The sequence below is a fragment of the Diabrotica undecimpunctata genome, chromosome 3, assembly GCF_040954645.1.
Source record: "Diabrotica undecimpunctata isolate CICGRU chromosome 3, icDiaUnde3, whole genome shotgun sequence".
In the NCBI taxonomy this organism is placed as follows: domain Eukaryota; kingdom Metazoa; phylum Arthropoda; class Insecta; order Coleoptera; family Chrysomelidae; genus Diabrotica; species Diabrotica undecimpunctata.
Window position 1 is genome coordinate 109,465,713 of NC_092805.1, and position 18,770 is coordinate 109,484,482.

The 18,770-nt window shown below is 33.6% G+C and overlaps 1 protein-coding gene across 1 annotated transcript in view; it reads right to left on the reverse strand.

Moving 5' to 3' along the window:
- Polr1A (RNA polymerase I subunit RpI1) overlaps nucleotides 1-18,770 on the reverse strand; it is a 94,829-nt gene that overhangs the window by 32,116 nt on the left and 43,943 nt on the right. The window contains exons 8-16 of the mRNA XM_072526592.1: nucleotides 17,414-17,634; nucleotides 15,736-15,868; nucleotides 15,337-15,559; nucleotides 11,590-11,704; nucleotides 10,711-10,903; nucleotides 9,578-9,751; nucleotides 3,853-4,178; nucleotides 3,511-3,796; nucleotides 3,331-3,459 (exon numbers count right to left, since the gene is read on the reverse strand). Of these exons, the coding sequence (XP_072382693.1) occupies nucleotides 3,331-3,459; nucleotides 3,511-3,796; nucleotides 3,853-4,178; nucleotides 9,578-9,751; nucleotides 10,711-10,903; nucleotides 11,590-11,704; nucleotides 15,337-15,559; nucleotides 15,736-15,868; nucleotides 17,414-17,634 (1,800 nt within the window). The remainder of the gene's footprint in view (nucleotides 1-3,330; nucleotides 3,460-3,510; nucleotides 3,797-3,852; nucleotides 4,179-9,577; nucleotides 9,752-10,710; nucleotides 10,904-11,589; nucleotides 11,705-15,336; nucleotides 15,560-15,735; nucleotides 15,869-17,413; nucleotides 17,635-18,770) is intronic.

Below are 18,770 nucleotides of genomic sequence, written 5' to 3' on the forward strand. Positions count from 1 at the left end.
TTGTAGTCAAATCTATCAAAAGCTATAAACTATGAAGTCATTTGGCGAGCAGCATCTTGTTCATACTAGTGTGTAAAAGGAAAAAAACAATGTCTAATTTTAAACATTGGTTGTTTTAATGATAGTTTTGATCTCGATAAATGCAAAAGATATAGAAATACTAGAATCAGTAAGTGGCATTCTTCTTCTTCTTCTTGACTGGCTATATAACTCGGGATGAGTCTTCGCCGAATCCAATACAGCCCTCCATCTTCTACGATCTTTCGCTTCCATTTCCCATTGTTGTACCCCAATCCTAGATAAATCAGCTTCAATATCATCCTTCCATCTTTTTCTGGGACGGCCTACTGATCTTCTACCGCTGGTCTCCCAAAAAACATTGTCTTTAGCACTCTGTTTTCTACTAATCTTGCCACATGGCCTGTCCATCTTATCCGGTTAGCTTTTATATGTCTGACGATGTTTTCAGTACCATATTTATTTATTTATCGTATGGCAACTACAACACATTTACAACAAATACACAAACACTAGTAATATAGGTATTTGACAAACTTTAAATAATTACAAACAAACATCAAGTGCATTTATATAATCAATTGACTCTGAAGTTGCAAACAGGAAGTCTTCAGGGCTACCATTGTAGGATCTTGAGGGACACTCTTCAATAATGTGGTCGATGGTTTGGTTTTCCCCACAGTCACATTGAGGAGACGGGTTCTTTCCCCATTTATGTAGCATGTATGCACATCTGCCATGTCTGGTTCGGATCCTATTTAGAGTGGACCATGTTTTGCGTGGAAGATCAAAACCTGGTGGCTTGTGGGTAATGCAGGGCATGTTATTTTGCCATTCGTTCCATTCTTGGAACCATGCATTCGTGATGTTGAACTCCTCATGTATCATTCTTGCCGTTTTCATTGGTGGTTTTCTAGAACGGAGACGGGTATTTCGTGCATCCTCGGATTCTTGGTGGATCGGCACGTTTATATTGTTCATGATCTTTTTGTATTCACGTGTAAGTGCGTCAACTCGTCGTAAATGTGGAGGTGGGATGTGACTTAATACTAGAAGTCATTGGGTGGGAGTTGATTTAATTGTACCAGCTATCATCCTCATAGTGCTGTGCAGCTGATTGTCGACCTTTTTTACGTGTGGACTGTGTAGCCAGACTGGAGCACAATATTCAGCGGTCGAGAAAACAAGGGCTAAGGCAGTAGAGCGGAGAGTGGAAGCCGATACTCCCCAGGTGGTACCGCAGAGCTTCTGTATAAAGTTATTTCTTGTACTCAAGTTTTGGGCGGTTTTTGTTAAATGCTCTTTAAATGATAGCGTTCTGTCTAGTGTTACGCCCAGGTAGTTCGGTGTTTTGTTGTGGGTAAGTGTGGTATTTTCAAACCGTATGTTGAGTTCCTTTCCAGCAAGTTTATTGTTCAGGTGAAAGCAACTTACTTCTGTTTTGGATGCATTTGGTTGCCATCACTACTTGAAACATTCGGTCGTTGAGCATGCTATCTATTAGGCGTGCTATTGGTTTACAGGGGATTGCACGGAGAATTTTGTATATAAGGCCCTCTCTCCATACTGTATTGTAAGCTGCCGAGAGATCAATAAATGCCGCTGAAGTTTTATGTCTTCTTTGGAAACCCGATTCGATGTAGGTGGTGAGTGACATTACCTGGTCTGCACAGCTTCGTTCTGGTTGAAAACCCGCTTGTTCGACTGGGATCACCTGGAACAGTTCTGTACTGATTCTATTATATATAAGCCTCTCTAATAGTTTGTAGGTGGCAGAGAGAAGCGCAATTTGTCTGTAGTTTTTTAGGTTCTCGGCGGGTTTGCCTGGCTTTAGTATGGCTATTATCTTGGAGCGCTTTAGTTCTTGTGGAATATTTCCAGTTTCCATGATGTCTGTGAAAAAATCGAGCCAGCCAAACTTTTGTATACTTGCCACAATTTATTAGGAATTCAGGGTAAATATTATCAAATCCTGGTGCTTTTGCTGGCTTAACGTCTTCAGTACCATAGAGAGTCACCAATTCAGCATTGCGGCGCGTTCTCCACTCTCATGTCAATTCATCTCTTTGGGGTCCAAATATCTTTCTATGAACCTTCCTTTCAAATACTAGCAGATTATTTATTTCCCGTTGATGTTCCAAGTTTCACTTCTATATGTAACAACTGGGCGAATAATTGATTTGTGTGTTAATTTAGATTTTCTTTTTAGATCTTAATATTGATGATAGGGAGTATAATGCTCTATTTTGTCATCTGTGATTACCGTCCCCAGATATTTAAACTCTTTTACTACTTCGAAGTCAGTGTCATGATAATGTTCATAAATTAAGTTTGATTTTTGTCATTTTTACATCAGTTAAAGTTCTTCTTCTTCTTCTTTTTATGTAAACATAACTCTGTCTATTTTTCCAAGTGTCTCCTACTAATCGTCTTCCTATTGGGGAACCTCCTGCCGTCTTTACTACTCTGTGTGTTGTCATTCGGCTTATATAATCGTTCCATTCTACTCTCCTATTTCTTACCCAGTCCTTGATGTTCTTCACCTTGCATCTACGTCGTATATCTGCACTTCTAGCTATGTCCCATTGTGTTTTACCATCCATTTTTCTAAGTGTTTTCATGCCTGTTGTTTCTAACATCCTTTTGTCATCTCTTTTTGTGTCAGGTTGTGTTTCTGCCGCGTATGTCATTTTTGGTCTGATGACTTTTTTGTAAATTCTGCTGTTTGCTCTATTCACTTGATCTTCCATTTCCGTTTCGATCTTTCCGTAGCTAGATAATGTGATGCCTAGATATTTTAACTCCATCACTTTTTCTATTATCTGACCTTCCAGCTCCAATTTACATTATTACCATCTTAAATTGGGGAACGTGGGAAATTAATATGTTAAATTTTCTGGCAGTTATATTACATTGGTGCAGCATACGTTTTAAATCATCTTCACTTTGAAAGAGTAGTGAAGTAGTAGAAAGGGGAGAATAAGACAAATATATTACGATAGAATAAACAAACAAGGCGACTACCAAAAGGGCACTACACAGCATCTTCGTTATTAATGAATTACATACGAGATATCAGAGGACGCTATGGATAAAAATAGATTTACTTTAAGACAAATTTTATATTATTGACTTAAAGAATGTCTCTGGCTGAGTACAAAATAAAAAACTGATCGAGCCTGACATGCGACATAGTAAATAAAAGAGAGGGATAGGGATATAACGAATATATTAAGATCTAAAAAAACAAACAAAGCGACTACCAAAAAGGGTTTCTAGTAAAGTAATTTAGATGAATTTCTAAAAAGTTACCTGTATTACACTTTTATCACTGTTTCTCACAGTCATATCATAACCAACACGTAGACCTTCTAAATGTTTGATGAGACATCTTTGTAAATATCCACTCCGACTAGTTTTAACAGCTGTATCAATAAGGCCCTAAAACATATATTATAAAAAATGTACATTCACTGTATCACAATAATTTACTTCACGTCCTGCCATACAATGAAAGAAAAATTCTTGCGGTTGAATACCAGTCATGAATCGTCCATCGATAAACCCTCCCGCCCTCGGAGTAAACTCAAATGCTGGAAAGCTAGGTAGAGATTTTCCCGATATCATTACAGGTGGCCGTTTTCCTTCCAATTCTATTTGACCAAGAAGACAAGAAATTTGCATAGTGTTAACTGTTGAACCTTTTGCTCCAGATTGTACCATCAATTGAAGATTATTTTCAGGAAATTTACAAACAAGACCAGCAGGCAAACAAGTTCTAAAAATACAGGAATTATTTTTTTTTATAAAAGCATGTATAATTACATTACTAACCTATTAATTTCATTAGTAAAAATATCCATGGAAGACTTGTAGGATCTGTCTATCGTAGCTCTAATTTTGGGATCAGCAGCACTTAATTTTTCTATTATTTCAACGACTTCAGCATCAGGAGTATCTAAAGGTACATCTAAAGCTTTAGTTACGGCTTCTTTTCCAATTTGTCTACAGTCTTTTATAATTTGCCTTCTCCTAACATCAGCTCTTTCTACCGTAAGTATATCATGTACACCAAGTGTAAACCCTTCTTGTTGCAAAAATCTCATGAAAAGTTTGGCCAACGAAGAAAGTAATCTTGTTGCATAAGTACCCCCATATAACTGAAAGTAATTATAAAAAATTATTAGATCTAAAAACAAATATTAAATGTCGATTAAGTATTTTTAATATATATATATATATATATATATATATATATATATATATATATATATATATATATATATATATATATATACATATACATGTATATATATAAATATATGTATTTATAGATTATTTCTTTTTATATATTTCTATAAAATATCATAGATATTTCCCAATATTGTGTTAAAAGTTTTTTTTAAACCAGGTTTGGCTGTTTTCAAAGTTTTGCGGAAAATATGAAAAAAATCAATTATTTTTGGTAATCTTTTTGTATCTAAAACTGACCACGACTTTACCTAATGCAAATCCGTAATTATATAAAATAAAGAAATTCTAAGCAAATTTTTGAAAAAAAAGTAAGATAACATTAAAATTTGACAGAGATCATTTCACAATTATTGGGATTTATGATCCAGGGGAAGTTAAATAGCAATAAACAAAAGATTTGTATAAATAACTACAAAAATACTTAGCAAATGCAATAAAATAGACCATATTATTATAGGAAGTGAGGAACATTCAATGATGGAGAACACTCCATCCACACTTATTAGAAATGCCAATTTCACTTTGCGGACACTTTAACGGTGTCCTAAATTTTTTATTAAACAATTTGTGGAAAAAAATAGGAAACTTTCAATTTTTTTCTTCTTTTCGTTGCTATATCTCGACAACTTTCGACAATCTACAAAAGATTTTTCAAAGACAAAACAGTATTGCAATTGAATTTACTACAAGAAAGAATTGATTACAAATTGAAAAAATTATTATTATTATTGCAAAATTAGCAAAAACCATAAAAAAAATGTCAAAAATCAATATTTTTTTTCAATAATCTTGTTGAGTTATTTAAAAGCATTTTACACAAAATTTCAGCACAATAAATTAATTTGTTTTCGCAAAATAATTTTGTAATGTAAATTTTTGAAAAAAAGTTATAGAGCTAAAAAAAGTTTTAATACTTGACATTTTTTACATATTAAAGTGCATTAAAGCTTTCAAATAAAATTCGAATCGTTGAAATCTGTTCGATAGAAAAGCCTATGGAATTTTTTAAACAACACACTGTACAATTTTTCTTATTTAAAAAAAAATGACTTTTTTATTAAATGATTTTATTTATAAAATTATTATTTATTTAAAATTAATATTTGTAAGTAAATGTATTTGGATTAATTGATATTGAAAATGAAGCTATTTTCTTGTGGTATCTTAATCCAACTACTATTTTTGTTGGAAATAAGCCACAATATTTATATTTATATTGACAATTCAGACGTATGTTCTACATTTTAAAGTAGATGACTTTAAAATGATATTGCCAATATTGCTGGGTGGCGATCCTGGGACGGCGTTCCTAGTTCATTCAATTACATGAAATCAGCTTAGAAGATAGAGAATTTGATAGTAGTAAATGAAAGCCACAAGGAAATCAAGCAATGCACCCAAGGATACATAACAAGATCAACAGTTTGCAAGGACAAAAATGGGGCAATTATCAGCGAGAAAGAGGAAATAATGAAAAGGTGGAAGGAGCATTTTCAAGAGCTGTTAAACCCAGAAAAAGAACAAAACGAAGATGAAGAGATAATTCACCACACAGCAGAACAACTAGTTGAGCAACCAACATTGGAAGAAACGATAAACGTCATAAAACATCTAAAAAATAACAAAGCACCTGGCACAGATGGAATAACTGCAGAACTGATAAAGAATGGTGGACATGCGCTATGGAGGCGTATCCATAAACTAATCGACCGCATATGGACACTAGAAGTCATCCCAGAAGATTGGAAAGTGGGAATCATACTTCCTATGTACAAAGGGGGAGACAAACGACTCTGCAAAAATTATAGGGGCATAACAGTTTTAAATGTCATCTACAAGATATTATTAGGAATTATATACAGCCCCCTGGAATCGTTTTCGGAGGAGATTATTGGTGAATACCAATGTGGCTTCAGACCAAAGAGGTCAACTATAGACCAAATACATATGTTAAGAGGTATACATGAAAAATGTGTTGAATATAACATACCTATTTACAACTTGTATATCGATTTCAAACAGGCGTTTGATGGAGTAGATCGACAAAAGATGTTAAAGCAACTATCTATGTTAGGGATACCCAATAAGTTGGTTAAACTTATACGAATGACTCTGGAGGCTTCCAAAGCTATGGTGTGAATAGATGGAGATATGACGCAGGCCTTTATTGAAAATGGAGTTAGACAAGGGGATGCATTATCAACAACACTTTTTAATCTAACTTTAGAAGCTGTTGTTAGAAAACTGGATATAAACGGCTGTATTAATACAAGATCTATGCAAATATGCGCATATGCGGATGATGTTGCCATAATAAGCCGCATCAAAAGGGTATTAAGCGAAAAAGTTATAGAACTGAAACGAGAAGCTGCTACATTTGGTCTATATATAAATGAAAGCAAAACAAAATATATGGAGTGCACAAAATCGAATGAACATGAGAATCTGAAGGTAGACAACCATACCTATAAATATGCCTCCACTTTTCCCTACCTAGGCTCAATAATAAATGATAACAACAACATCAGTCAAGAAATACAAGCACGGATTCTTAGCGGTAATAAGTGCTTTTATGCATACAAAGACTTAATGAAAAGTAAGTTACTGAATCGTGAGTCTAAGCTGAGAATCTACAAAACAGTAATTAGACCCTCTCAACCACTGATGAAAATCAACTGAGAATATTTGAGCGCAAAATACTAAGGAAGATATTTGGACCAACCCGATGCAGCGATAGTTCGTGGAGAATTAAAATGAACCACGAGCTGGATGAACTAATGCAGAGCGCAGATATTGTCAGATTTGTAAAGTCACAAAGACTAAACTGGCTTGGTCACCTAGAAAGAGTGCCAGATAATCGAGCTGTAAAAGTAGTCCAGAGATGGAAGCCCCAAGGAAACAGAACAAGAGGAAGGCCCCGTAAAAGATAGATAGACGACGTAGAGAGGGATCTTAAAACCATGAACATCAGGCAGTGGCGAAGGAAAGTATCCGACAGGGCAGAATGGAAGAACATTGTTAAGCAGGCCAAGACTCACAAAGGGTTGTAGCGCCATCAGAAGAAGAAGAATAAGTAGTAAATCAGTAACATATCGAGGATATCATTTATTTTTTTTAAATAACATACATTTAAAATCAGAATTTGGTGTTTTTTTCACGCTTTTCCCCGGTTTTTTTCCTCACGATTTACTATAAAATCACTAACAGGAGAATTTTACTGCCCTCATGACATGTGGATGTCTTTTTAAAGACGAATCACATACTATGATTTTTTTTTCTGACGGATATTCTCAAGTTAAAGTTGATTTCATGTAATCAAATGAGTTATCTTACAATAAATTCGTCTATTTTAAAATAGACGACTATATTATAATAGTATAATATATGTCAGAGTTGTCAATATAAATGAGTCAGATAAAATTAAATTATTAGAAGAATTTTTCACCAAGTAAAAAAACAAAAATTTGTTTAATTTATTAATGTTTGTATTTTGAGAACGATTTCCGAAGTGGAAATTGAAACGTCAATAAACTTATTTTAACCTTAAATTCAACATAAGAAATAAGGTCTTTTTCTTAAAAAAAAATCAACTATATCTTGAAATAGCTCCACAGAATGCGTTATAATGTAAAATAGTTTATGTTGAATGTTGAAATGACCTTAAAATGGTTTAAATTATCTTAACTTTCAAACCTCAAATTTCTGACGAAGATTTTTGAGCTGGTTGACATCCGCAACTCATATTGTTTAAATTCAAGCATCAGATGTGAATGCTGCACTAAATCTGCTTAATTAAAGGAGAAGCCTAAAATCCCCCAAAGCCTTTCATAAGCCTAGATCCTTTCGTTGGCATAGCAAGAAGCACAGCCAAAAGAACAATATCGGACTGGGTGGAATGGATGAAACGTAATTACCGGTACGAACAAATGGGTCTTAAAAATTCGAAGACTTTTATATATGAACCTTCGAAGAAGGGATCCAAAGAGATCTACTAGGTATGAATAGGAATGATAGTAGGTCTCCTAACAGGACACTGTAGCCTCAAGAAGCACATGAACAAAATTGACAGAAAGTGCGGATTGTAAATATTGTCAGGATGAAGACGAGACGGTGGAACACTTTCTATGCAACAGCCTTACGACTTCGTAAAAGTGTCACCAAAGGCCATAATAGACATTTTTAAAAAGACTGGACTGAAACAACAACTTTCACCTAGGAATCGGTTAGGTGAATAGAGATGATACTAATGAATAGCTAGTATTATGTTGTTTTGTTAACGTGTTGCATTAAACACACTAATTTGTTTCTGTGTAAACAATAGGTGGATATTTTTTGTCAGTCAGAGATACACAATAGGCCTAATTGTTTCAGTGCAAGCCAACAGTGAGCGCGTGAATGATAAATACTGCAGTGGGTTTATAAACAATTATTTTCTTTCAAAGTCTCTTTTGCAGACATAAAGTAAGGTTGATACTTCTTTTTTCAAATAAATATTTATGAGCATTTTAATTTGAAAAATAATGGATCCTCGTCAAGAGGAGCACTTGTTCCGTTCCGGTGGTTTGATGAAGTCTATAGCGTTGATGACATTAGGAATAAGTATGGAAGTCAATAGGAGCTTGATGAACACTCTGATGGTGATTTTGATTATGTGCCCTTGCCTCTGATATATCAAGTATGTATATCCGAAAGTGGAACGGAACTTGATGTAGTCAATAATGTCGTAATGATATTTAAAAAACTTTAACATCGAACTGAACACTTCTGTTGTAATTAGTGCAAGTATTTAATTAAAAAATTAAATTAAAAATCCAACTGGATAACAATGGTCGATTTTTGTTCAGAACGAACGTTTTCGGACTTATCAGTTCATCTTCAGTGAACTTTGAAGTACTTGCACTAATAACTGGAAAGCCAAACAGTGGATACCAAAAAGTATTAAATTATTAAACGACATAATTCCGATGAATATGGATTTCACTATCCGGGAACAGTACGTCCCTACTCAAAACAGCACTCACATCATTCTTGGTCTAAAATATCCTGCCCTGATGTGAGATAAGTGAGGGCCCAATCCCTCTAAATTTCATATTCTTGTAAATTTCAAGATTTTGCACTTCTGGGTGCTTAAGCTAAGCCCAGTTTTGAAGATTAGTTTTCAACTCATCAAAATCTAAAATGAATTAAGAGTATTAAGATTAAATTTCGTTTAAGAGCCTTTCTGATCCTTTGTGTGTTATTAAGTTTCTCTTCTAAAATATTTTTCATTTTATAGCAACACAATGTTCTTTAAAAATTGGATTACCTCATAAACACAGTGTATTAAACCATAAGGAGTCGACCCATAGTGAGTTTTATCTAGAATCCCCACAAGAAGTTCCCCACCTCTAATTATTACTTGAGCTTCACTCATAACTTTGTCATCAGGAAATATAGTACCTCCTGCTCTCCATCTCCTCGCCGGTCTTCTCTGCCAAGCCTGTAAAATAAAATAATTTTTAGACCTATTTTGTAACAATAAGCAGTTCACTATAGACTATGCATGGTTTCTGGATTATCGAAGACGTGGATACAATTCAAAACAAGTTACTCAAGTATGTCAAATTGTAAAAAATATAATGTAGATGGCAAAGACTTATTAATCCTTTCCGTTCCCTTATTAATCCGTTCCCCCAGTGTGTGCCAGAGAAAACTGATGCAAAGTAGTCCCTGCATCTCTCTCTCTCTCTCTCTCTCTCTCTCTCTCTCTCTCTCTCTCTCTCTGTCTAATGGGCCGAGTTTATCAAACATGCATAAATGACCAATGGGAAGGTCACGTGGTCGATAAACCCGGTCCATTAGAATGAGATGCAGGGACTGCTTTGCGTCAGTTTTCTCTGTCGCACTGGGGGAACGGGCCTGTATTGCAACAGTCAGTTTATTTGTATTATATGTCTATGGTTAAAACCTAAAAGTATATGAACGGATAATTTTGTCAAGCAAGTATATGATTTCTACCAAAGACACAATTATCTATTTCTATTCTCTTAAAACACAGCTCGAGAAACATAGAAAGAAACTTAACGCAACTAGTACAAATATAGAACTGGTAACTGAACTCTCATCTAATCACGACTGAATCGTGGGGAATCTTTGAGAAGCGAACCTAAGTAGGTATCTTGAAACCTACTGGGTTTAGTGAAACACAAATGTGAACGTTTAATAAAGAACGAGAAAGTAATGGGAGACACAACGAACTAACGGCATTTACCGTACGAATCAACTGTTATAATCGCATATTGAATCAAGATATACAAATAACATTAAAATTCTACATTATACAATACAATTTGATAGGAACGAGAGTTATGGAAGAAAATTTATGTATTTGCTGGCTAACCGTCCGTTTCTTTATTCAACGTATTTATTGGTTACCTTAATTTTAATTTATATACTTACTTTAGGAGAAATCTTAGCTGTTGATGTAAGATTGATTAATTCCCTTTCGTCGGGTATGACGTTAATTATAACTGTCGATAAAATTTGTTTCCCAGACCATAATACTTGTGGTTTTATAATTGTTGGTGGTAAGAGCTTTATACGACCTGTTTTGTACGAGAGAGCTTGGTAAACTAGTTGCTCATAATCTTGTCTAAAAATGAATATTATTATAAGAGTATAATATATTATTACATATAGGTACAATATTATACAGAAAAATAAACAATTTATAAATCTAATTAACAACTAACCCTTTCAGGTCCTTTGTCTATTATAACGGACATAAACTTATTAACCTTTTATTTCTCAGCTAAGTATAGGTAGTTGGCTAGAGATTTATTTCTGTATGTTGCTTTCTGAGTATTTCTTCACATAATTATTGGGTACATTCACTAGCTCTCAGCACTGACTTTAAGCGCAAAGCGGCTTAGTGTTTTTACCCAGCGGCTTATAACCAGCAGGGAAAAAAAACTTCTAAACGCATTTGTCTCGACGGTACTTCCACAGTACGTTAACAGGTGTTGATTTATTATCAATCACCTCAAAACCAACAAACAGGAATAAAATGTATGAATTTCTAGGTTTACATTATTTTGATGTTCTTTGAAAGAACACAAAAAAATGTTATTTCAGAGTTAAGTGACGAAAATCTGACGAATTTTGTAACTGACGATTTCATTTCATTTAAATGATTACTTTGTATTGCACTTTCCACGTTCCTATAAAATGTTTAATATTTAAAATAATAGATTTGCATTCGACTGACTGTTAATATTATTTTACTAACACTATCGTTGCTTTGGACACGATATTTAAACGACCAAAAATAAAACTTACTTATTAAAAAATCTTCCTCTTAAAGATAGTCGCACACCAGAAATCATGTGGTCCTGAATTAAACCACTAAGAGGAGTACCATCTTTTGGAACGAGATATTGGTTAGAAACGTTAACTAAAAACAACACAGATATTAGTTTTGCAATACATTATAGTCCAAAGGTATAGTATTTTTCATATAAAAATGCGTACACGTCATTCAAGATTTTCGACGTCAGAACCCCACAGCGTTGCCAAAACATCAGAATAAGTAGTAAGTGAGGAATTTTTAAAATGTCATCTATTTGTCAAACTATTATATAACAGTAAATACACTTAGTTTTAAGACTACTGCAACACACTAAAATATATAAGAAAACATTTTAATACAAAATTATATATTCTAAATCTTAAACTTACCTCTATTTAGAGCATTAATAGTAAAAACGTCCCGCCATTAGGTATTTCTTGTTCAAAACAAACTATCTTATATGAAAGCTTATCAGCTTTCTACAGACTATTTAGTTGTTTTGGCATAGCACAATCACAGTACGCACAATAATTAGTTTTTAAAGCTATTAATCTAAATTTAATATGTATTTATAAATACAATTTATTAATATATAATATATTATGATCAAATTGTGTAAGAAATCAAAACATAAACAAAATTCTTACTCTAAAAAAGTGGCAACACTTTAAACAATTTTGCCACACGCTGAACTGTCAAAAAATTTGAAGTATTCAAATATCAGTTGCGTACAATTGTCTAATATATTTAATTAAAATTATTATTTTGTGGAATATTAGACTTAAAAAGAGTTATTTCATAAAATTTACATTATTAATAATAACAAATGTTTTTGGTTATTTAATCAATATAATTCTAAAATTCCCAATATAATGATGATTACATTTTTCTGATTATTATACCATGTTGACGCCTATGAAAGATCGGGCAGTTCCGTATGGGTTTCGTATTATTAGCTGTGTTAGGAAAATTTGAACTCTAAGGTTGACGTTCTGGAAATTTTAAATATAAGTGACGTCACTTTATAGAAATTGTGACGTGCACGCATTTTTATATGAAAAATACTATATCAAGTTACTCTATGGTGTTAAAAAAAAACATTTATTTTATATAAGGTTACAAATAAACCAACTCGTATATTTTTATAATGAGTAATTACTATTTAAATGGGAATAAGCCACAATTAAAGGTTAAAGTAAGTTTATTGACGTTTCAATTTCCACTTCGGAAATCGTTCTCAAAATACAAACAATGTTTGCAGAAATATGTAGGAGAATGCATTTTGCAAAAGAAAACTAGAGTTTCTGCAGATAAGTTCAGAAGAATATTTACTGAAGAATATAATATAAGTTTCAAAACTCCAAAAATGGATACATGTCAAGCGTGCGATAAGTTTTCAGTAGCTTGAGAAAATGCTAAGCTACATAATGATGAAACTGAGATTAAAATATTAAAACTGAAGAACTACTACACATCACAGAAAAGTTGAAGCAGGTCAACATGCAGCCAGAGATGTGCATTTAACCCAGATGTGCTTGTAATAAGTTTTGATCTACAGCAAACCCTCCCCAAACCACCACTGGTTCCATGTTCTATAAAAGAAAACTGTGGTGTTATAATTTAAGCATACATTCCTTGGGGATGGTCAGGGTCACTTTTTTCTGTGGGACTGTGGACCACTGCTAAAAGAGGGTCGGCCAAAAAATGATTTTGACGAAATGTACTTTGAGAAAAATAATAAGACAAAATAAAAACTGGACCATATTTTACTTTTTACAAAATGGATATTTTAAAGAAATAAAGGGTGATTCATTTAGAGGTACTTTTTTGATGGGGATTTGATTGAATATCGTGCATGGATACTAGCAAACTGGCATTTCGCTTTTATTTAGTATTGTTTGACATTTCATAATGGAAAGACTTAGCCCGGTACAGCGTCTAGAAATTATTAAGTTGTATTTTGAAAATGGGAGTTCTGTGAAGAATGTGTTTCGTGCGCTTAGAGCAATTTATGGTCTACATAATCGGTCTACCGAACGTACAATTAGATTTACGATAAGTAATTTCGAAACCTAGTTTTCATTATTGGATAACACGCGACCAAATAGACCACATTCAGCACGTACTGAAGAAAATATAGCGGCGGTAACGGATAGTGTACTCGAAAATAATGAAGAATCGATTCGTTGCCATTCTCAACAACTTGGCTTTTTTATGTAAGGATCTTGGTTTAAAAGCATACAAAATTCAATAAGTGTATGATTTGAAACCGACCGATCTTACGTGTCGTCACCGTTTCAGTCGATGGACTCTTGATAAGCTTTTAGAAGATCCATTGTTTTCGAGAAAAATTTTGTTTTCAGATGGCGCCCATTTTTGGTTTAATGGGTACGTTAATAAACAAAATGCTCGTCTTTGGGGTGATGAACAACCCAAAGAGGATCAAGAGATGCCATTACACCCCGAAAAAACAACTGTTTGGTATAGTTTTATGGGCTAGTGGAATCGTTGGTCCATATTTCTTTAAAACAGAGGCCGACCAGAATGTTACTATAAATGGAGACCGTTATCGTGCCATGATAACGGACTATTTGGTACCTGAAATTAAAGCTCGTGGTCTCGGCGACATTTGGTTTCAACAAGATTCCACTTGCCATACAGCCCGTGAAAGTTTGGCTTTACTGCGAGAACGATTCAGTGAACAAAATTATTTCACGCTTTGAACCAGTGAATTGGCCGCCTAAATCCTGTGGCATCTCACCTCTAAACTCTTTCTTTTAGGGCAACCTAAAGTTCAAAGTCTACATGAATAAACCAGATACGATTGATGCATTGGAGGCCAATATTACTCAAATCATTGATGAAATACCAATCGAAATGCTGGAACGAGTCATTGGAGAATTGGAACTTCAGAATGAACCAACTTAATCGTAGTCATGACCAACATTTAAAAAAAATTATCTTTAAGAAGTAATTGTAAAGAATAGTTCTTTTGTATGATAATAAATAGTTTTAAATAAAATTTACTTTTTCATTGTTTTTTCTTGTAGAAGAAAGTACCTCTAAATGAATCACCCTTTAGTCTATATATTCCCTCAGGTAGGACACACCATGTTACCAAGCGTCGAAAATTATGTCAAGAAAAACTGTGAAATGGTCTATTCGCCCAATGACTGGGAAGATATTTTGAAGAAGAGTCAGAAGAAGAAACCTTTTCTTGTAAGTAGCGTCCAACAAGTGGATGTATACGATTTTTCAGTACTGAAAAGTTATTTTAATCAACCAGTAGGTATTTTTTTAGGTAAAAAATGTTAAGTTGAGGTACATATTTTCATTTTTTTCTAAATAAACATTGTAAAAAAATATTTGGTTTTTCATATTTTGCCTACTTATAGCAACATAATAATCTAATTTTAACATGCTTAATAATATTATATTTTTTAATGAAAAATAGAATATTTTTTTCAACATTCAACACTTTAAAACTCAAAACTTCTTTATTAACCCTTACCATTTTTTACTGCCAAATCCATCAATTATCCTTTTATCTGTTATTTGACTTTATAGTAAACAAGAGGATATATGTATGTCGATTAAGAGAAATAAAATATAAAATACATAATACATGAACAAAATAAAAAACCTTCATGTTCCCTTCAACATTTTATAGATAAAATAAAAATGTATTTGTTTCAAGACAAGTAAGTAGACGATTTTAAACGCTGAATGTTACTCACCAATATTATAGCCTTCGCTTCTTGCAAGTTCATTTTGCGGAAAATGTGCGTTCATTTCATCCCCGTCAAAATCAGCATTATACGCTTTACAATTTGCATAATGCAATCGAAGAGTTTTTTCTCCCTTTAAAATTCGCGCTGTGTGCGCCATTATACTAGGTTTGTGCAATGTTGGTTGACGATTAAGTAACAGAACGTCACCATTACATAAATGCCTATGAACCTAAAAAAGAGGTGAACCTAAGTGTTTGGGTTTAATTTAGTACACGTGTTGCTATTGTGGGTTCGTTACTGCTAGGAAAAAAATTAAGGAAAGATTATTTCAAGGTCTTCTCTAATTACGATTTTTTCGCTGGCTCGTTATAATAATAATGAACTAATATGACACAAAATACTTACGATTCGAACTCCTTGTCCTTTTTGTCCTTTAATGTCCTCGGGAGTTAATAAACATTTCAATATGCTTTTTTGTTGTTGTTCACTATTGGGATTAATTCGTTTTAGAATCCCATTATATTCTATCATAACGGCCCTATAAGAAAAGAAATATATACCTATGTACAAAGTTAATTGAATATAAAAAAACGACAGATTTCAAACTTTTACTTCTTGTCTGGCAAAATGAGAATGGTCTCAAGGCGTGATATGCCCGTTACATAAAAAAGGCGATCAGGTCCAGTGTGATAAGTACAGAGGTATAACTATATTATATAAAAGGAAAAAGACAGTTAAGATTTGATTTGACGTATAGTGCATCTGTGTATCCGCTTATACTTATTTCGCCCTAAAAGGGCTTTTCAGAGAGGCTATTCACAGTCGCTCTGAACGTGAAAATAAATCTGTTCTGTCTTAGGAAGCAACTCTAACATGGCTTCGTATGGACGCAAATAGCGACATCTGATATTAAAATCCGTAAACTAATTTTCGAAACCAAATTCAGATTTTTGCTTTAATCTGTGCCTTCTAAGAATTGTAAGGCAAAACAGACGTTGATAAAGATGTCAATAGAGACATGGGGAATCTATGTTGTGGAATGCAATTTTTAGATTCCTCATGTCTCTATTAACATCTTTATCAACGTATGTTTTGCCTTGCAATTCTTAGAAGGCACAGATTACAGCAAAAATCTGAATTTGGTTTCGAAAATTAGTTTACGGATTTTAATATCAGATGTCGCTATTTGCGTCCATACGAAGCCATGTTAGAGTTGCTTCTTAAGGCAGAAGAGATTTATTTTCATGTTCAGAGCGACTGTGAATAGCCGTTCTGAAGAGCCCTTTTAGGGCGAAATACGTATAAGCGGATACACAGACGCACTATACGTGAAATCAAATCTTAACTGCCTTTTTCCTTTTATTCCGATATACTCTGTACCAGTACTAGAAACCAAATTGGATAAGGATTTTTGCTTAGTTGAGGAGATATGTTGTGGAATGCAATTTTTAGATTCCCCATGTCTCTTTTAACATCTTTATCAACGTCTGTTTTGCCTTGCAATTCTTAGAAGGCACAGATTAAAGCAAAAAATCTGAATTTGGTTTCGAAAATTAGTTAACGGATTTTTATATTATATTACTTTATATTATACTAAATACTAGCAAATATTCTCTACGAAAGGCTACAAGTTTACACAGTTGGCATAGTTGAAAAATACCAGGCCGCATTTAGTCCAGAAAAGTCAACAATTGAACAGATTCATTCAATAAGACAGATCCTCGAGAAAACATTAGAATTTAACATTGAAACCAATCATCTATTCGTCAACTTCCAGGCCGCATACGACAGTGTCAAGATAACAGTGCTATATCAATCAATGCGTAAGTTTAGTATACCAGAAAAACTTACCCGATTAACGAGAATGAAAATGTCTAACATAAAAGCCAGCGTTAAGATACAGGGAGAAAATTCTCGATCCTTTGAGATAAAGGATGTGGACTCAGACAAGGGGATGCCCTGGCTTACCTCCTATTTAACATTGCCTTGGAAAAGGCAATCCAAGACACACAAATTAGAGACGGTGATACTATTTATAATAGATCGAAACAAATCTTAGCAAACAAAAATATTTATACATTACCCTGGGTGAACATTTGGTCCATTTAAAACCATTTTCCTTAGTTCTTCAACATTCCAAGGAGTTACAGCTACTGGATAAGTTAGTTTCTTAGCAAATGCTTCTGGGATTCCGATTTCATCGATATTAAGGTTGGGGTCAGGAGTTATAACTGAGCGAGCGGAAAAGTTAACACGTTTACCCATCATACACATACGTATAACACCCTCTTTCTTTTCAATAATCTGTAAATAAAGAAAAAAAATTACTGTTATCATTCAAACCGATATTTTCTATTTAAACAAAATTCTATATAACAAAATAATTATTTCAAAGCTAGCTAGCTATAAACTGCTTCGAATTGGTTAGAAAATACATTCTTTGAAAAACGATTATGCAGATACGGAACAAATTTATGGCAAGTATTACAAAATTAACGAAAGGTACTGTCAGATATAATAGCATTATGTTTTCGCTTAATAGACAGAGATCAAAATCAGTTTTTGATTTCCCCCTAGTCTCCCGATTGAAACCCGAATGTTTTAGATCGAATTAAACACTGTTTAAAATAACATCCTGCGTTCCCAGCTGTACGATAATTATCGTTTTATACGAAAATTTTAACGTTGCTCGCAACATACGATAGTAGTTATAGTCGCCTTGTATTTCGGTGAGACTGTGTAAAAATATGTATCTATAATAAAAGCAGGCAATAAAAATTAAAATAAAAGTACTCTACCAGGAGTAGTAGCAGTAACTGCAAAATTATCAATGACTGAGATGTATAATAATATAAAGTTTTAATATTCTTATCGATAGTTACATTCAGATGTTTCTGATATTATGTTTGAAAATATGGGCAGTCACCCAGTTGAAGTTATCATCGATGTGTTGATCAGTCCACGTGGATCAAGAGCCAATCAAAACATCAGATATCGCTATTATGACAAATCATAATGCGTTTTCTTTTATCGGCAGACTTATGCATCCTTCGGGTAAGGTATAACAATATTTGCCTAAGCGACCGAAACCATAAAATAGTATATCAGGAAAAATCTCGTTTTGCCGCGTCTCGTGTTTTGCACTTGGGTAGATAGGAGGTATAGTATTTTATTTTTAAAACAGCGAAAGCAGATTTTGCGAAACAAGAATACTTTTAGTATAACCATAACTACTACAGCGTTCAGTTAAATTCAAATAGTGAACTACAAGTGAGTTTGGTTTGGTTGTTCGTTGTGACATCGTCAGTGTTAAACTTCTTTTACTATTTTACGAAGATACTTTTAAAATACAGCGTCCGTGGTGTTATAATAATTCCGCAACTAAAGAGCCAGTGGAACCCCCTAATCAATTGGAAAATTTACAAAGCTGTGTAGTAAAA